Raw genomic sequence first — 20,790 nt, 5'->3', positions numbered from 1 at the left:
TGTAAAGCACAGTAGTTTCTCTTTCCACAGAACTTAACTGATCTGCTGAATGTCTTCCACATTATGGTTTTATTCCATGAATATGGAGGCATTATGGAGCCAACTTCCACTGAAAGTATAGAGTTTTGAGAGAGCTCGAATTCTGAGAGAGGTATTACCCTTGAATTCTTGGGTTTAGCAATACAGATTTTAATGCATTAGATCCAGAGGATGAGAGAGGTTGTGCACATTAACTGGGGATGGACAGTGGTAGGGACAGGAGGCAGTGAAGAAGCCTGCCTCACGTTGATACTCTTTAATAATTAATCTCATTGCTTGGGAGAGCTTTCTGCTATTCCTCTATTTTAGGAGTCAGTTACCAAATTGTTCCTGACCTATTACTACCTTTTCTCTGTTGAGTCTCTTAATTTGAATAATACAACGCAACATATTTTGGGTGAAGTCATCAGATAATTTCCAGTATAAATACATAGAACATTACAGCACAGTACAGGCATTTAGGCTCACAATGTTGTGCCGACTTTTTGACCTACTCCAACATCTATCCAACCATAAGACATAGAAGCAGAATTAAGCCATTTAGTACTTTGAGTCTGCTCTGCCATTTGATCATGGCTGATTTATTGACCCTCTCAAACACATTCTCCTGCCCTCTCCCCTTAATCTTTGACACGCTTCCTAATCAAGAACCTATCAACCTCCACATTAAATATACCTAAAGACTTGGCCTCCACAACCATCTGTGGCAATGAACTTCACAGATTTACCACCCTCATCTCTGTTCTAAAGGGATGAACTTGTATTCTAAGGCTTTACCTTCTGGTTCTAGACTCCCCCACTACAGCAAACATCCACTCCACTTCCACTCTATCTAGTCCTTTCAATATTCAATAGATTTCAATGAGATGAGATTCTCCCCCCCCCCCCCATTCTGAACTCTAGTGAATACAGTCCCAGTGCCACTGAATGTTACTCATACATTTTAACCTTTTCCTTCCTGGGATCATTCTCGTGAACCTCTTCTGGACTCTCTCCAATGCCAGCACATCCTTCCTGAGATAGGGAGCCCAAAATTGCTCACAATATTCCAAGTACATTCTGACCAATGCCTCATAAAACCTCGGCATTACATCCTTGCTGTTATATTCTAGTCCCCTCCAAATGAGAGTTAACATTGCATTTGCCTGTCTTACCACTGACTGAACCTGGAAGTTATCCTTCAGGGAATCCTGCATGAGGACTCCCAAGTTCCACTGCATCTCTGATTTCTGAATTTTCTCTCCATTTAGAGAATACACTCAGTGCCACTTTTTGAGGTACACCTGTACAGGTGTACCACTTCTGAGTGTATTCTCACTAATGCAGACCTCTGTTCAGCCAATCATGTGGCAGCAACTCAATGCATAAAAGCATGCAGACATGGTCAAGAGGTTCATTTGTTGTTCAGACCAAACATTAGAACAGGGAAGAAATGTTATCTAAGAGATTTTGATCATGGAAGGTTGTTGGCGCCAGATAGGGTGGTTTGAATACTAAGGAAACTTCTGATCTGAGATTTTCACACACAACAGTCTCTAGAGTTTACAGAGAATGTGCAAAAGTAAAAAAAATCCAGTGTATGGTAATTCTGTGGGCAAAAAATGTGTTGTTAATGAGGGACATCAGAGGAGAACGGCTAGACTGGTTCAAGCTGACTGGAAGGTGAGAGTACCTCTGATAAACACAACATTACAACAGTGGTATGCAGAAGTGGTATGTTCTCTGAACACACAATACATCAAGCTTTAAAGTGCACGGGCTACAGCAGCAGAAGACCACAGATATACACTCAGTGGCTACTTTATTAGGTACAGGAGGTGCCTAATAAAGTGGCCACTGAGTGCAGTTCATGCCTTTATTCCTTCTGCCAAAGTGCACAACCATACACTTCTCTACACTATGTTCCATCTGCCACTTCTTTCCCCATTTTTCTAACCTATCAAAGTCCTTCTGCAGACTCCCCACTGGCTCAGCATTACTTACCCCTCCACCTATCTTCATATAATCCGCTAACTTGGCCACAAAGTCATCAATTCCCTCATCCAGGTCATTGATATATAACCTGAAAGGAAGTGGTCCTAACACCAACCCCTGTGCAACACCAGTAGCCAACCAGCCTCTTTGTTCCCACTCTTGCCTCCTGCCAGTCAGCCAATCTTCTATCCATGCCAGTATCTTTCCTGTAATACCACGGGCACTTACCTTGTTAAACAGCCATGTGGCACCTTGTCAAAGGCCTTCTGAAAATCCAAGTAAACAATATCCACTGACTGTCCTTTGTTTATCTTGTCGTTATTTCATCAAAGAATTACAACAGATTTTTCAGGCAAGATTTCCCCCTTAAACATGCTGAGTTTAGCCTATTTTATCATGTGCTTCTAGTTACCCTGAAACTTTGTCCTTAATAATGGACTCCAATGTCTTTCCAACCACTGAAGTCAGGCTAACTGGCTTATAATTCCTGTCATTTGCCTCCCTGACTTCTTAAAGCGTGAGTGACATTTCTGATTTTCTAGTCTTCAGGAACGATTCCAGAATCTAGTGTTTCTTTAAAGATAATTGCTAATGCCTGCAATCCAGAAACCCTGGATCAACAGTTTCATGCAAGCAGCACTTATTGCGCGAGGCAAAGCTTACATTGCCGGTAACCAACAGGAACTCAAGAAATGCAGCTATGATCCACGCAAAGGCATCAAGGCAGCAAAGCATCAATACAGGGACAAGATCCAGCAACAACTCTCCACCAACAACACATGCAGCTTATGGCAAGGTCTGCACACCACTGCAGACTTCAAAGTTAACCGCAATAGTACTGCCAACATCGTTGCCTCTCCCAGATAAGCTAAATCTTGGTTCAATATCGCCAACACTGAGCCCCTGAGGACAGCCGCTGAAGCTACCTGCACTTTAGACATCTCTGAGGCTGAAGTATGCAGGCATTTCCAACGAGTGGACAGTGGACGGCATCCCAGGGCAGGTACTCAGGATGTGCGTGGCACAGCTGGAAGGTGTGTTTACAGACATTTTTAATCTCTCCCTCTCCCAGTCTAGAGTGCCCTCCTGCTTCAAAACAACCACTATTGTTCCTCTACCTAAAAAGACCAAGGTAACATGTCTGAATGATAGGCGTCCTGTTGCACTCACCTCAATAAAAAGCAAATGTTTTGAGAGGCTGGTCAAGGACTATATCTGCAGCATGCTACCACCCCCTACAATTTGCCTGCCGACACAACCGATCAACAGATGATGAAATAGCCACAGCTCTACACACTGTCCTTACACATCTGCAGAAGAAGGATGCTTGTGTGAGAATGCTGATCTTGAACTACAGCTCAGCATTCAACACTATAATTCCCTCCAGGCTCGACAAAAAGCCCAGAGACCTCGGCCTTCACCCTGCTTTGTGCAGCTGGATCTTGGACTTTTTTCAGATCTCTGGCAGATGGTAAGAGTGGGCTCCCTTACCTCTATTCCTCTGACCCTCAACACAGGTGCCCCTCAGGGCTGTGCCCTAAGCCCCCACCTTTATTTACTGTATACCCATGACTATGTCGCCACCCACAGCTCCAATCTGCTAACTAAATTTGCTGACAACAGTACATTGATTGGCCTAATCTCAAATAATAATGACGCAGCCTACAGAGAAGAAATCACCCTGACTTTCCCTCAAAGTTGGCAAAACAAAGGAGCTGTTTGTGGACTGCAGGAGGAATGGCGACAGGGTAACCCCTATTGACATCAATGGATCTGGGGTTGAGAAGGTGAACAACTTTAAGTTCCTTGGCATACATATCACCGAGGATCTCACATGGTCTTGACTGGCTGCATCACTGCCTGGTATGGGAACTGTACCTCCCTCAACTGCAGGACTCTGCAGAGAGTGGTGCGGCCAGCCCAGTGCATCTGTAGATGTGAACTTCCCACTATTCAGGAGATTGGGGACCTGAGTCACCCTAACCACTATCTATTCCAGCTGCTACCTGCTGGGAAACAGTACTGCAGCATAAAAGCCAGGGCAAACAGGATCCAGGACAGCTTCTTTCAGCAGAAATTCAGATTACCACATACATCACTCTACCTTTATCAGTTTCTTTTGTCACTTCCTCAAAAAAGTCATTCAAGCTCCTGATTCATGACCTGCCCTCGCAAAGCCATGTTGAATATTCCTGATAAGACTATGCTTGTTCAAATGCTTGGAAATCCTGTCTCTAAAATCCTCTCCAATAGTTGGCCCACCATTGATGTAAGGCTCACTAGTCAAAAATTCCCAGAATTATCCCTATTACCTTTCTTGAACAAAGGAATAACATTTGCCATCCTCCGATATTTTAGTACTACGCCTAGACCATATATGTCAAACTCAAGGCCCGCGGGCCAAATCCGGCCCGCGGTGGAATTATCTTTGGCCCGCGAGATAATATCTAATTACTATTAAAGCTGTCCCCAGTAATCGAAGCGCCTATGGCGTATGATATGGCTAATGCTGAGTTTATTCAGGTACCAGGTTTTCAGGGTCTTTAGTGTTTATTCGGCAGTCTTGCTCGGCAGTCTTCTTCATAAGAAACGGAATTTGTAAAGTGAAACACTTTGTAGTTATAGCAGAGACGGAGGCAACGAAAGCTGCGCTCACACGCGTCCGACTGATCCGGCCCGCATGAAGCTGCATTTTGCTCAATCCGGCCCATGACCTAAAATGAGTTTGACACCCCTGGCCTAGACCATAAGACAGAGGAGCAGAATTAGGCTATTCAGCCCATCAAGTCCACTCTACCAAACTCATATGGCCACTGAGTTTGCAAAGATCATCACAAACTTCCCTTGTTCCTGTAGTAACCTGGGGTATATCCCGTCCTATATTTACAGAATATTTGCAAAGATTTGGCAAAGGTCTCCTAATGTAATGTATAATCCCTTTTTAGACATTCAGCAATGAGCGCTGAAAGCTGAATATTCCTTTAAATGGCTTCATTTATAATTGTTCAAAACAGTTTGTTTGAATGATAGTTAAACTCTTTACAATCTTCCTGATAGCTATTTCCACTGTTCACATTTACACCATTGCACATGAGTTTGTTAAACATGATGTTACAGCTCAATACTTCATCTTAGCAACGTTGGTACTTTGTTAACACTTAAACCATCCAGGAATCTTCTATTCTATTCTTCTAGACTCATACCAAGTTTTCTGCATTGTCCATGTTACCTACGCATAAACTTGATCATTTAATGTGAGATATTTAGAGCCATAGAGTTGTAGAGTAATACATCACGGAAACAGGCCCCTTGGCTCAACTGGTCCATACCAAGCGTGTTATCCTTCCTGCTAGTCCCAACTGCCAAGATTTGGCCCTTATCCCTCCAACCTCTTCTGCTCCATATATCTATCCAAATGCTTCTTAAATACTGCAATTGTACCCGCCTCAAACACTTCCTCTGGCAAGCCACTTTAATTTATTTATTAAATTACAGCACGAAATAGGTCTTTCCAACCCTTTGAGCCGCACTGCCCAGCACCTACCGAATAAGCCCAGCCTAATCTTGGAATTGTTTACGATGACCAATTAACCTATTCTACTATGAAAGAAAACCGAAGCACCTGGAGAAAACTCACACATTCCATTGGAGACTCCTTATAGATGATATTAGAATTGAACTCTGTAAGCTGCCACTGCCATGATAGTATCTAACAGACCTAAGATTTCATTGTAAGCTGCTTCAGATACCTACTACACTCTGTGTGAAGAAGTCTCAAATGTCTTTTAAATCTTTCCTCTCTTTTATCCAAACCCCTCATGATTTTCTAAACTTCTATAAGGTCACCTCTCATTCTCCTACACTCCAGCGAATAAAGATACAGCATGGCCTACTTGTCCGTCTAACTCAGACCCTCTAGTCCAGGCAGCATCCTCATAAATCTCTTCTGTATCCTCTCCAACTTGTAAATGCCTTTTCTAAAACAGGGTGCGCATAACTGTACACAATTTTCCAAGTGCAGACTCACGGGTGACTTATAAAGCTGCAATATAATGTTCCTATTCCTAAACTTGGTGCCCTGACTGATGACGTTCAGCATGCAAAATGATCTCACCATCCTGCCTACTTAGGTGGTTGTATTCAGCAAACTGTGCACATGTAATCCCAAGTCAATTTATTCCCCTTGTCAGTAATGTGCCATTCACTACCTTGGTTTGAATGTCCATAATGCATCACCGTACACTTACTGACATTCAAACCCATTTGTCATTCTTTAACCCATCACCCTAACTGACTTAAAATCTCTTTGTAATTCATTATAATGTGCTTCACTATCAACAAGCCCCATAATTTAGTATCATTAGCAAGCTTGCTAATTGTTCCATGTACATTCACACCCAAATTATTTAAATAAATAATTAATAATGGAAGTCCCAACACTGATGCCCCAGGGCCCGCCACTTGTTACTGATATCCAGTCAGAGAATCAATTTTCAACTATTACCCTCTTCTTTCTATCATCAAGCCATTTCTGAACCCACTTACTAGCTCCCCCTAAATTCCATGTGACCAAATTTCCAGATCAGCCTATCAGGCAGGACCTTATCAAAGGCTTTACTCAGGTCCTTATAGATGACATCTATTACTTTACCTTCATCTATCCTCTTAGTTACCTCTTCCAAAAGCTCCCAACAGATTTGTCAGACGTGATCTCCATGTACAAAACTATTGCTGACTATTCCTGATTAGGCAGAACTATTCAAGTGATGGTAGATCTTGTTACTGAAATTCTTCCAGTAACTTTCAGTCAACTGAATTCAGGCTTACCAACCTGCAGTTCTTTGACCTGTCCTTGCTACCCTTCTTGATCAATGGAACATTAGCCATCCTCCAATCTTCTGGAACCTCACCAGTGGCAAATGATGAAACAAGTATCTCTCCAAGGACTAATGTAATTTCTTTACTGGCCTCCCATAAGATCTAGGGGTGTATTTTGTCAGGCCCTGGGAATTTCTCCACCTTAAGGATACAAGGCTACAAATACCTCCTTTCTCATATATTCATATATGCATCTGTTCTATGACCTCACTGCTTATTATCTTCATTTATTTGGCATCCATTATGTTATCCTTAGTAAACACAAGAGAAATAGACATTGAAAATTTCAGCCATCTCAGAGGTGGCTCTGATGGTCTTTAAGAGGACCTAGACCCTCCTCTCGTTACCCTCTTACTCTCAATATAACTGAAGAACCTCTTGGAGTTATCTTTAACCCTGCCTGCCAAATCCATCTAAACCTTCATTTTGTCCTCCTGATTTCCGTCTTAAATCTGTTCTTAAACTTTTTAAATTCATTGAGAGATTAATTTGTACCCAGGTGCCTAAAATCAATGTACATTTCCTTCTTCTTCCTGACCAGATCTCTTCCTCGATATCTCGTCAGGCAAGGTACACTGAATTCCATTTATCTACCCTTCACCCTAAAAGGAACATGCTGCCCGTGGACTCTTGATATGACCTTTTTAATAGCCTTCTACTTGTCATCTGTTCCTTTTCATTTAAATAGAGTTGCCCAGTCGATCCCTGCTAGATCCGTGTCTAATGTACTCAAAATTGGCCCTGGTCCAGTTTAGGGCCAGTTTGAACTGGGCTTTGTAAACCAACCTTCCCCATTTTGTTGATATTAATTTAATGGGTTTTTTAATTATCTAAGACCTCTGTTATTTATTATTTGGAGAATAGTTTCAAGTAAGACTTTGACTCTTAGCATATCTGTGCAATCAGATTAAAAGCATTGCACCCAAATTGATAAACCAGTTATGTTTACCGTTTGGGTGGATGTGTTTGTTAAGCAGTGGAGTATATTAGTTTTGGCTTAATTGCAATGCTTTTGTCCCAGGAACTTGCTAATCCAAAGTCCACTCCAAAGAGTTGAGTGCATACTTGAGGCTGACACGCCATTAAAAATTGGAGGGAGTGCTACAATGCCATAATGTCCCATTGTATTATTCAAAAATTGTTGGACATTAGAGCCAACACTTATTCCTGCAGCCAGGTTCATTAAAGCTGTTTGTGAGAGATGATAGTGTGCATTTGTCTGTTACATCTTCAGCATGAAATGCTTGTCAAGATAAGAAGGGCAATCTGGTGAAGAGGATGTGTGTCAGTTAGTAAATGTATCTTTTGAACAGAAAGCGCAGGCTAATGTATAGGAAGAGGGGTTTATAGGGAGTTAGTGAGCTGCATTCGGAATTGACTGAATGATAGGAAGCAAGGTGTGTGTGATGGCTGAAGGTCAATTCTCTGACGAGAGACTTGTGACTCATGAAGTCCCCCGGGGTCAGTGCTGAGACCTCTGTTATTCATTATTCATGTAACTGATTTGGATGTGAATGTACATTGTATGAGAAGGGTTGTTGATGATCCTAAATTAAGATGTCTGGTTGATTGTGAAGCACGTAACAATTACAAAGATATCTTGATGAGTTATGTAAATAGACTGAGGAATGGCAAACGGTTTTCAAATTAGATAAGTTTGAGGATATTTTGGTCATTCATTCAGGATAGGACTTATTCAGTGAATGGCAAAGGGGTGACAAGTATTATGGAACAGAGGTAGCTGAGAAAAACAGAGGCACAGTTCATTGAAAGAGAATCAAAATCAGATTTGATATCACTGGCATATGTCATGAAATATGTTCTTTTGCAGCTACAATACAGTTCATTTTAGTTTGCTCATGTGTGAACCATATTTTTCTGTAGTGTTATAGAAATGTCTATCAAGACACGATTTTAAGGAACTTTTTAACAAGGCATAGTGAAGGGTTTATCAGTTTTGATATTGATTTCAAGGAACTTGAATGCTAAAGATTATAAACTTATTTGTTAATAAAATATGAAATGCTGGAAATAGATCAGGCAGTATTTGAGAAAAGAGAAACGAACTGACATTTCAACTTAATGACCTTGGACAAGTTAGAAATCAAACATGTTTTAAGTTTCAGAGAAGTAGGAGAGATAAAGAGAACAAAGAAACCCTTAACTTTACTGTTAATTTTGCCAACAAAGGAATAAATTGAAAAAGTAGTGAATAGGGTAACAAAAAGAAGCAGTGGCATTGATTAACATGACACGGGAGTTTCAAAGCTGGCATTAAATTTTTATACCTGATTGACATTTTTAGGTTTTATTACAGCTTAATTTTAGTTATGAATGGTAACACAGTTGAGTAGGATTTGTTGAATTCACCTGCTCAACTTCATTTGGAGCTCTCTGTTGTCACTTTAAGTCCTAGGGAGGAGACTGAATTTTCCTCATTTAGTTCAGTTCTCATTTTGATCTTATTGTGTGGTATATTTTGGGCTTACAATTGTTTGTTGATATTTTTTGAGTGTTTTCTTGAAAATTTTTGGAATTTCCCTCTCAGTTTGCTTCTAATTTATTAATAGGCAAATATATTGTTCACTCTCCAATGTGCACAAAATTAAAATGTGTAAGTTTGTGTGCCCAATGACTAATCAAATAAATGCCTTTATATGCTTTTAAATGCACTTCTCAATCTTGACCGTATAACAACCACCATGATGCTTAGAGACCCTGTTAAGCCTAATTAGAATAGCTGTCAAAGCTTTCATGCAGCATGACTATCAATGTCTTTGATGGAATTTGGAAAAATGAAATAAATTAAGCGAACTATATTATAGAATGACTTAAAATATTAAAAGATTAAGCAGGAGAAGCAACATTAAAGTAAAATTTTGTAAATCAACTCTTAACATCTCCCGTCTATAGCTGTTAACCTTTGAAATGTTGCTAAACCCTAGATTTAATAAATTTAGGGAAAAAAATGACAATGTACAGAATTCTCTGCTCCTCCAATGAATTCCAGCCTTGGAACATAGTAGTAACTGTGGTGGTAACACACAGTAGTAACCCACTGTGTGCAAGTTTGGAAGTTGCCCATTCGCATACACTTGAACACAGATATGCAGGGAAGTGCTAGCAGTATTGCACAAAATTGCCAGTCTTGTGTAAGATTTGGGTCATTATTTCTGTTGAGGAAATAAATGGCAACGGTTGCAATCCTGTTTTTAAACAACAAGAACGTGCAAATTTGAAATGTATTTAGATACTTTGTATTGGTGACTTAAGTATCTTGTGTTCTATGCAGACAAACAATAAGAATACATTGTGGAAAAGTTTTCAACTACATTTGTCCAATCGATAGAATCTTTAATTGTTATGAATCCTATGTGCTCCTGAGTTACTCAATGGGCAATCTTTTTTTTTGTTTTGGTAGTGAAAACTCAATAATTCAGAATTGGTTTATGATATTTTATTAAGTTAGTTTATGTTGTGTCCTTTTTGATTATTCTATTCAGGATATTTTTTCTTTTCATTCATTTACAGTGCACTTGGTGGGACGTCTGCACTTCACATCCCACCATTCCCCAGTGGAGGCTGTCTCATTGATTATGTACCCCAAGTTTGTCAGTTACTCACCAATAAGGTAACAGAAATGCAGTACACCATTCAATTGCATTGTGGATGGAAAATGAGCTACTTAATTCCAGACAAAATTTTACAATCTACTGAACAAATTGTTCGGTCTTTAGTGTAACAGCAGCAGGTTTTACAATTCTAATTAAAGCAATAATATTTATATTCATATGATGGTTATCGAGATGTCACTAAATATACATTTCAATTTGTATTAATTTGTGATAAAAACAAAACACAAAATGCAGGGTTATTAATGTGGCATGGTGGAAACTTTTGTACTGGGTGTCATAGAGTAGTAATACAGCACAGAAGCAGGCCCTTTGGCCCAACTTGTCCAAACCAATCAAGGTTCTTACGTAAGCTAATGCTATTTGCCTACATTTGGTTCATATCCCTCTGAAACTTACCCACCCATGTACTCATCCAAATGTCTTGTAAATGCTGCTATTTAGTGATTGAGGCATATATGATACGATAAGTTTATTTTCAACCACAAGTCCCTCTATGCCTTGGATAATTTGTTTTGGATAGTTCTGCCTTTTTAAATCTCCCAAGCCAGTTTTTGTGCACACTGGAGCTAAAAGCAAGCTGCTGGAGGAAAACCACAGATCAGGCAGCATCTTTAGAGGGACATGCAAGTAAACATTTCAGGTCAAAAAACTTCATCTGGACTGAATTGTCACTTCCCTTAACAGATGCTGCCTGGCCTGTTGTGTTCCTCCAGCAGTTTGTTTCTTTAGCTTCAGATTCTGGCGCCTGCATTCTCTTTGCCTTTGCTATTACAAAGTTAGCCATGAGTAATCTTGTCTTAACAATAATTAGCTAAGCTTTGTTCATGACCTCCCAGTGACAATGAGTTTAAAATTAAGACTTCTGTTTTATACATAATCATTATAACAGTTATTTGTACAATCACTATTCAGTAATTGGTTTATTATTGCCACATGTTCTGAGACACAGTGAAAACCTTTGTTTTGCATGCCGTCCAGACAGATTGCTCTAAACATAAGTACATCCAGGTAGTGCAAATGGAAAATCATTAACAGAATGTTAAAGTTGCGGCAAAAATGCATAGATAAATAAGGTGCAAGGGCCATGATGAGGTAGACTGAGAGATCAAGAATTCACCTTTATCGTACAAGAGGTCCATTAAGAACTCCCACCTGGCACTTATCCCTGCAAGCACAAATGCTACACCTGTCCCCACACCTCCCCCCTTACCACCATTGCAAACCCCAGACAGTCCTTCCAGGTGAGCCAACACTTCACCTGCGAGTCTGCTGGAGTCGTCTATTGCATCCGGTGCTCCCGGTGTGGCCTCCTCTACATCGGTGAGACCCGACACAGATTGGGGGACCGCTTCGTCGAGCACCTACACTCCGTCCGTCACAATAGACAAGACTTCCCGGTTGCCACCCACTTCAACTCTGCCTCTCATTCCCATCGAGATATGTCCATACATGGCCTCCTCTACTGTGATGATGAGACCAAACTCAGGTTGGAGGAGCAACACCTCATCTACCATCTGGGTAGCCTCCAGCCTGGTGGTATGAACATTGAATTCTCCAATTTCCGGTAATTCCCTCCCCCTCCCCCTATCCCAGGTCCCTCTCTGTCTGTCTCCCCTTTCAACTTTCTGCTTCTTTATCTCTACAGTTCTTTCATGCTTATCTCCTTCCCCTTTATCTTTCCTCTGATTGGTTTTCCACCTGGTGCCTCTAGGCCCTACCCCCTCCCCTATCTCTATTACTGGGCTTCAGCCCTCTCTTCCCCCCCATTCCTGATGAAGGGTCTCAGCCCAAAACGTTGGCTACTCTTTTCTCACGGATGCTGCCTGACCTGCTGAGTTCTTCCAGCGTTGTGTATGTATCCATTAAGAATCTGATGACAGCAGCATAGAAGCTGACCTTGAGCCTGGTGATTTGTATCCTCAAGCTTTTGTATCTTCTGCCCAAATGAAAGGGGAGGAATTGATTCACTGGGGTGGAGGGGTCTATAATTATGTTGGCAACTTTTCCGAGATAGTGGGTGTGTAGACAGGATCAGTAGAAAGGAGACTTTTTTTGTGATAGACTGGGCTATGTTCACAACTCTGAAATTTCTTGCAGTCTTGAGCAAAGCAGTTACCTTGTCAAGCCCCTAATGAATCCAGATAGGATGCTGTCTATAGTGCATGTATAAAATTGGTGAGGATCATTGGGACATGCCAAATTTTCTTAGCCTTTCTGAGGAAGGAGAAGCACTAGTGTGCTTTCTTGGCCATAGGGCCTATGTAGTTGGACCAAATTAACCTATTTATGACATTTACACCTAGAAATTTGAACTATCCTTTAAAGTCACTGATAAAGATTAAAACATGTCAAGGTGATTTCATCTCCAATAAATGTTCTAGTCAAGATGAAAAATTACAATAAATATTAGTCCAGAATATGCCATTTAACAAACAGTAAAATTTTGAACAGTAATCTTCCGGAGGATGATTAGATTTTGGAATGAATATATCCTGTTTAAATTTGATAGCGGTTCATTGCAGAATTGTTGTAAAAATCATTGAGTCATATATCATTTCAGCACAGCAACAGGCCCTTCAGCCCATCTAGTCTGTGCTGAACTGTTATTCTGCCTAATCCCATCAACCTACATTCACCACTTCTACTGACAGCTCATTCCACACTCGTACCATCCTCTTAGCGAAGCAGTTCCCCCTCAGGTTCCCATTAAATATACCACGTTTCATGTTTAACCTATAAGCTCTAGTTCTCATTTCACTCAACCTCAGTAGAAAAAGCTTACTTGAATTTACCCTATATACCTCCCTCATAATTTTGTATACCTCTGACAAAATTTTCCTCATTCTCCTCTGCTTCAGGCAATAAAGTCCTAACCTATTCAAACTTTCCTAACTCAGGTCCTCAAATCCTGGCAACATCCTTGTAAATTTTCTTCATATTTTTTGAATCTTATTGATACCTTTCCTGTAATTAGGCAACAAGAACTGCACACGATAGTTCAAATTTGGCCTTACCAATGTCTTGTCCAACTTCAACATAATATCACAACTCCTGTACTCAGTACTCTGATTTATGAAGGCCAATGTGCCAAAAGCTCTCTTTACGGCATTATCTACCTGTGCCACCACTTTCAAGAAATTATAGATCAGGGTATTCCCAGATCCCTTTGTTCTACTGCACTCCTCAGTACCCTACCATTCACTATGTATGTCCTACCTTGGTTTATTCTCCCAAAGTGCAACACCTCACACTTGTCTGCAATAAATTCCTTTTACCATTTGTCAGCCCATTTTTCAAGCTGGTCCAGATACTACTGCAAACTTTGGTAGCCTTCCTCATGTCTACTAAGGCCCCAATCTTAGTGTTATCAGCAAATTTGCTTATCCAGTTTACCACATTATCATCCAAATCATTAATATAAATTACAAAAAGAGATAGAATCAGTACCGTTCTCAGCAGCACATCATTAGTCATAGTCCTCCAGCTAGAGAGGGCTTCTCCTGCTTAGCCAGTGCTGAATCCTGTTTACTACTTCGTCCTGAATGCCAACCAACTGAACCTTCTGGACCGGACTTCCATGTGGGACTTTGTCAAAGGTTTTGATAAAGTCCATGTAGCCACCGTCCACTGCCTTTCCTTCATCAATTTTCCCAGTAATCTCCTTGAAAAACTCTATACGATTTATTAGACATGACTTACTGTGCATAAAGCCATGTTGACTATCCCTAATCAGGCCATGTCTATCCAAATATATATATATATATATCCTGTTTCTTAGCATAATTTGCCTACTGCTTGACATCAGGCTCTACGGCCTATAATTTCCTGGCTTATTCTTAAATCCTTTCTTGAATAATGGAACAACTTTAGCTATTCTTCAGCCTCCAGCATCTCACCGATGGTTAAGGGCATTTTAAATACCTCTGCCAGAACCACTTCAATTTCTTCCCTAGCCTCTCACAAGCTCTTTGGGGCACCTTGTTAGGCCCTGGGGACTTATCTACTTTAATTTGCCTCAAGACAGCAAGTATCTTATTTTCTGTAATCTGGATATGGTCCATGATCTCACTATTGTTTTATAAACTCTGTGTCCATCTCCAGAGAAAATACAGATGCAAAAAATCCATTTAAGGTCTTCCCATCTCTTTCAGTCTCATGCATTGATGACTATGTTGATCTTCAAGTGGATCAATTTTATCTCTTGCTATCCTTCTACTCTTAAACAAGCCCTTGGGATTCTCCTTCACTTTGTCTACCAGAGCAACCTTATGTCTCCTTTTAGCCCTTCTAATTTCCTTCCTAAGTGTTTTCTCGCATTTCTTATATTCCTCAAGCACCTCCTTCGTTCCTTGCTGCCTATACCTGCTATGCACCTCCTTCTTAACTAGAGCCTCAGTACCCCTCATAAACCAATGTTCCCTAAGCCTGTTATTCTTGCCTTTTGTTCTAAAAGGAACATACAAACTCTACTCTTAATATTTCACTTTTGAAGGTCTCCCACTTAACAAGTATCCCTATGCATGGAACAGCCTGTCCCAATTCATATGTGTCAGATCCTGGCTGCCAGACTTAAACTGGCCTTTTTCCAATTTAGAATCTGAATCCGAGCACCAGTCCTAACCTTGTCCATAATTATCTTGAAACGAATAGAATTATGATCACTAGGTCCAAAATATTGCCCTATACACACTTCTGTCACCTGTCCTGTCTTGTTCTCTAATAAAAGATTCAGCATTGTACTCTCTCTAGTTGGGACCTGTTTATATTAATTAAAGAAGCTTTTCTGAATACATTTAACAAACTCCCACCCAATCCTTTAAGTATGGGAGTCCCAGTCAATATGTGGAAAGTTAAAATCACCTACTATCACAACCTTCTTTTTCTTGCAACTATCTGCTATCTCTCTCAGATTTGCTCCCCTTAATCTGCATGACTATTGGGATAGTCTATAATATGATTCCAGTAATGTCATCATCCCTTTCTTGTTCCACAGTTCTCCAGTCTGAAACCTGCTGTGACTAGTAATGCCCCTGTCCCTCTTTAATACTTCCCCTCCATTATGTATAAAACAATGGAACCCCAGAGCATTGTACTACCAGCCCTGTCCCTTTTGTAATCAGGTCTCACTAATGGCTATGATATCATATTTCCATGTGCTGATCCACACTCTAAGCTCATCCACCTTACTTACAATACTCATTGCATGAAATAGACACAACTCAACATTAGTCCCACTATGCTCAACCTTTTGGATACTATCTATTTATAGGATTAACATCATCTTTTCCCACAACCATTCCCTCACCACCACCCATGCAGAACAGCACTAGGAAACCTTCCCATCAGGATATTGGCCCCTTCTAGTTCAGGTGCAAACTGTCCCGTTTGTACAGGTCCAGCTGACCCTGGAAGAGAGCCCAATGATTCAAAAATCTAAAGCCTTCCTTCCCACACCATCACTTTAGTCACATGTTAAACTGTAATATCTTCCTATTTCTAGCCTCACTAGCACATTGCAAGGGTGGCAACCCTGTGATCAGTGCCCTGATGCCCTGCCCTTTAACTTAGCATCTAACTCACTGAACACATTTTGCAAGATCTTGTCACTCTTTCAATCCTGTGTCATTAATACCAGCATGACCTACAACCCCTGGCTTGCTTGTCCTCTTAAGAATGTTATGGACTCGATCTGAGAATTTCCTGACTCTGGAACATGGGATCAGCATATCTGAGAATCTCATTTTCATCCATAGAACTTCCTGTCTGTTCCCCAAGCAATGAATCCTTGTAACTACTGTTCGCCTTTTCTTCCACCCCACCACTCCCACTTTCTTTGAGTCTCCCTGTCTTCTCACATCCAGCAAAAGGGGCACTCCACTTCTTCACTGTCTTTTCCACTGCTTTAACTGTGCAATAAAAAAGAGAGAGAGAGAAACTTACTTTTGCCTTCACCTCTCCTTGCCGAAGCCTATTGAGCCAAAGCCTCAGCTTCCCACTCTAACCCAGCTCACTCACACAATAGCTGCTCCCACAATGACCACTCTGCTTAAACCTCACTTTTTATTTACACATGCCATGTGTCTAATAACCCAAACAATCTCAAGCTTTGCAAAAGTCCTAACAGGCCCTGCTGGCTTTTTAAAATCTGCCACAAACAACTTTCACCACGATCTCAAGATCTTCAGAAATTTGATTTACTGAAAAATATTTTGTTTCCTTAACTTGTGTGACTCTCATCCCACATGATCTAACTTCAATACCTTGCAAACTATTCATGTGTATCAAATAGCCTGCACATAGATGTGGTTCAAGAAACAGTCAGCAACCCGAAATGATAACTCTTTCTTTCTCCAGGTATGTGATCTGTCCTGCTAAATATTTCCTCTATTTTCTGTGTGTTTTAATATATATATACATACATACACATATACATTAATTAGCTATGTAATATAGATAATTAACGCATTTCCTAACTCTTGGTCCTATATACTGTGGTACCTGGCAATAATATTCAAATCCTGATCTTCTAATGCTTTTGTTTCAATATCATTTTTATCTTCCATTTTAAATATAATGGTAGCCTCATTAAGAAAAGCTGGAGATAGAAATTCAGCCTCTGCTGTTTGCACTGAATGTGTGATATGGAAGTATTTGCACATAGAAACTGCCTTTGAATTTCATGGAGCCCTATTTAAGAACTGTATTCAAATGGCACATAACATTATATCATGCAACTGTAGCATATTCCTAGAGTCTACTGCTTTGTGTAAATCAAGAAACACCATTTTCCTGTGCCACTGTCCCTGTCAGTGATGAGCAAATATGTAACAAACATACTAGAACTCGCATTTATACTTGCACACATACAGAAGAAAAGCCCCAAATATAATGGATATGAGACTTTAAAATAGCTACTATTTGCAACAATGTGACCAGATTTCCTGCCCGTGTTTGATATAAAATATTTGTAATACTTAACATACACTTTTATTTTTGTTTTATCTAACCCAAGGTGCAGTACATCATTCAAGGCTACCATAGAAGACGAGAGTACATCGCAGCCTTTCTGAGTCACTTTGGAACGTAAGTTAATATTCTGTTGAGATCGGATATTTTCTAACGAATAATCTGACTTGAAAAAAGATTTTATACAAATAGCAGCCTGAAGTGGGTGATGCTTACAGCTTGATTTCAATTGCCAAAATCAGATTTTCAGGTCAATTTTTTGTTTTATAGGTCATGATAACGGAATATTCTCATCCTTCCTCCTGTGCCTTGTCCTTTCTCCACACCTTTCTTCTTACTGTTCACTTTGTAAACCACAAAATATAGAGAGACATCCATAGACACTTAAGGAAGTGGTGGCAGGCAGGCTAATGCAATAAGTACACTTTTCTTGATAACCTTCCTCAGCAGGGTTTTATCTGGGCACGTCTTGTGTGCTTTAAATGAGCCATTTTCATTTGGGGTTTAAATGCCATAAAGCAGCTTGGAAATTCTGAGCAGAAGTCCACATTCTCAATCAATACATATTGTGGTTCCTTCAAAAGAGTCTGTCTCGTACTTTTTTTTTGCTAATATGTTTCCATTGATTTTCCATTGTCTTACCATAGTATTACTCCGATGTATTGTCCATCTGTGTGATGATGCCCCAAGTTTAAAGCTAAATTCATCTTACATTTTTCACATGTTCAGCTCCATGGAGCACCAGCATACATGCTGCATGAGGGATATCTACTTTGAAAGTGCTACATCAGGATATTATTAGTTCCATAGCTGTTCTCATTGAAGAACAGTAGAATATGGGACTATGGAGTTAGCTTCAATTTGGTAATAAAATGCAGAAAAATAATAGAAACATAGAAAACCTACTGCACAATACAGGCCCTTTGGCCCACAAAGCTCTACCGAACATGTCCTTACCTTAGAAATTACCTGGGGTCACTCATAGCCCTCTATTTTTCTAAGCTCCATGTATCTATCCAGGAGTCTCTTAAAAGACCCTATCGTATTCGCCTCCATCACCATGCCGCAGCCCATTACAAGCACACACCACTCTCTGCATAAAAAACTTACCCCTGATATCTCCTCTGTACCTACTTCCAAGCATCTTAAAGCTGTGCCCTCTCATGCTAGCCATTTCAGCCCTGGGGAAAAGCCTCTGACTATCCACACGATCAATGCCTGTCATCATCTTATATATCTCTATCAGGTCCTCTGTCCTCTGTTGCTCCGAGAAGAAAAGGCCAAGTTCACTCAACCTATTCTCCCACGACTGATGAAGGCTAATGCACTGTATGCTTTCTTAACCATAGAGTCAACCTGTGCAGCAGCTTTGAGTGTCCTATGGACTCAGAGCCCAAGATCCCTCTGATCTTCTACACTGCCAAGAATCTTACCATTAAAACTATATTCTGCCATCATATTTGACCTACAAAATGAACCACCTCACACTTATCTGGGTTGAACTCCATCTGCCATTTCTCAGCCCAGTTTTGCATCCTATCAATGTCCCGCTGTAACCTAATGAGAGCCCTCCACACTGTCCACAACACACCCAACCTTTGTGTCATCAGCAAATTTACTAACCCATCCCTCCACTTCCTCATCCAGGTCATTTATAAAAATCACAAAGAGTAGGGGTCCCAGAACAGATCCCTGAGGCAAACCACTGGTGACCGACCTCCATGCAGAATATGATCCATCTACAACTACTCTTTGCCTTCTGTGGGCAAGCCAGTTCTGGATCTTCAGGATGGTAGAATTAAAATAGCCTTCACCTATCTGGAATACAGTGCATTCCAGATCTTGTTTAACCAGTGAAAACAAATGAGCATGGGGAGAAATATTTACTTTTTGCTGTCTGATGTGTTCTAACCATTCTGATGCTGAGAATTTGATGAATTTCTATGTCTTATAAAATCAATTTATTATAAATGTTGATTGTCTAATTAGAGAATCTAAGTCTCTAAAGATGTCGTCATTTACCTGCACTTCTATTGATGAACATGATTCAACATAGAGTGGGGAAGGGAGGCATTTTTGGAGAACTCACCAAGATCCTTATTTAACTGATTAATGGGTTTCAGGGCAGTATTCAAGGAAAAGCAAAGTTCTATTAGTCATTTCTCAGCTACCACACCACCAAAAGATACTAGAAATTCAGAAAAACACAGATTACAGATGCTGGCAATCTGAAATTACAAAGTGCTAGAGACACCTGGCAAGGGGAGAGAAATAGAGAAAGAGCTATATTATTTCTGGTATCTTGTTGAGCAAAAAATGACTTTGGTTTGATATTATCCTGTTAAGGGTTTTATGGAATTGCATATCTGATGTATGGTTAATTATTTTGTTGTACTTTGGTATTGGGCAGGCATGGAATAGGACAGAATTGGTTTCAAAAATGTGAGATAATAAGCATGACTGATGCAATCTGAGAACTAAACCTTACACATCTGCCTTAAACATTTCTCTTCCCCCCCCCCCCCCCCCAACTTTACCTTAAAGTTGTGTCCTCTAGTTTTTGTCATTTCTACCCTGGGAAATTGTTCAATTTAAGTAACCACTCTGTTTCTTTTCTCCACACATGTGGCTATATCTCTAGATTTCAATTTTTTTTTAAATGATACGTCTCCAGATGTTTTTTAAAGTAATTGTTAACTTGACAATTTTGGTGTGCACCCTATCACAGACAATATTTCTGACCTCCCCACCCCTCTCCCTCTCTCCAACTCAGCACGCCTGTATTCTCCTTTTTCCAGTTCTAAGGAAACATTGGCTCTGTGTTTCTCCCCACTGATGTATCTTGACCTGCTGAGTGCTTACAGCGTTTCCTGTTTTCTGTTTCAGCCTTCCACCTTCAAAGAAAACATTAATCCTTATTCCCAATTGCCAGCTCCTTTAATCCACAGTTTTATGGGTTATGGCTTCAACTACATTCAAAATATTTTGAAAAATGTAATGGGGAGAGGTTTGCCTCAAACACGCTTTTATGCAGTAAGTTCCAAATTCCCACCACTTTTAAAACTGAAAATATTTCTCCTCGACTTCTCTTACCAATAACTTCACATCTATGCCCTCTGGTTTTGTCCTCTGACATACAGATTAGTTAGATGACTCCTCAGTCTCCTGTATTCCAGATCCTAAGTTAAGAAAAATTTACCTGTCTACTTAATGGTCTTAGGTGCAATTTCTCAAACAGCAAAAAAATGCTACTATCTGTTATGACCATCTGGAATGCAAAAAAAAACAGCTTAAAATT

The 20,790-nt window shown here is 40.2% G+C and overlaps 1 protein-coding gene across 1 annotated transcript in view; it reads left to right on the top strand.

The window, feature by feature from the left end:
- babam2 (BRISC and BRCA1 A complex member 2) overlaps positions 1 to 20,790 on the top strand; it is a 189,150-nt gene that overhangs the window by 144,336 nt on the left and 24,024 nt on the right. Inside the window, exons 8-9 of the mRNA XM_073056025.1 lie at positions 10,423 to 10,522; positions 17,539 to 17,609. Coding sequence (XP_072912126.1) covers positions 10,423 to 10,522; positions 17,539 to 17,609 — 171 coding nt within the window. The remainder of the gene's footprint in view (positions 1 to 10,422; positions 10,523 to 17,538; positions 17,610 to 20,790) is intronic.

The sequence above is a fragment of the Hemitrygon akajei genome, chromosome 9 (genome assembly GCF_048418815.1).
Source record: "Hemitrygon akajei chromosome 9, sHemAka1.3, whole genome shotgun sequence".
NCBI classification, from domain to species: domain Eukaryota; kingdom Metazoa; phylum Chordata; class Chondrichthyes; order Myliobatiformes; family Dasyatidae; genus Hemitrygon; species Hemitrygon akajei.
The sequence above is the reverse complement of the archived record's forward strand: the minus strand, read 5'-3'. Positions and strand labels throughout refer to the sequence as shown.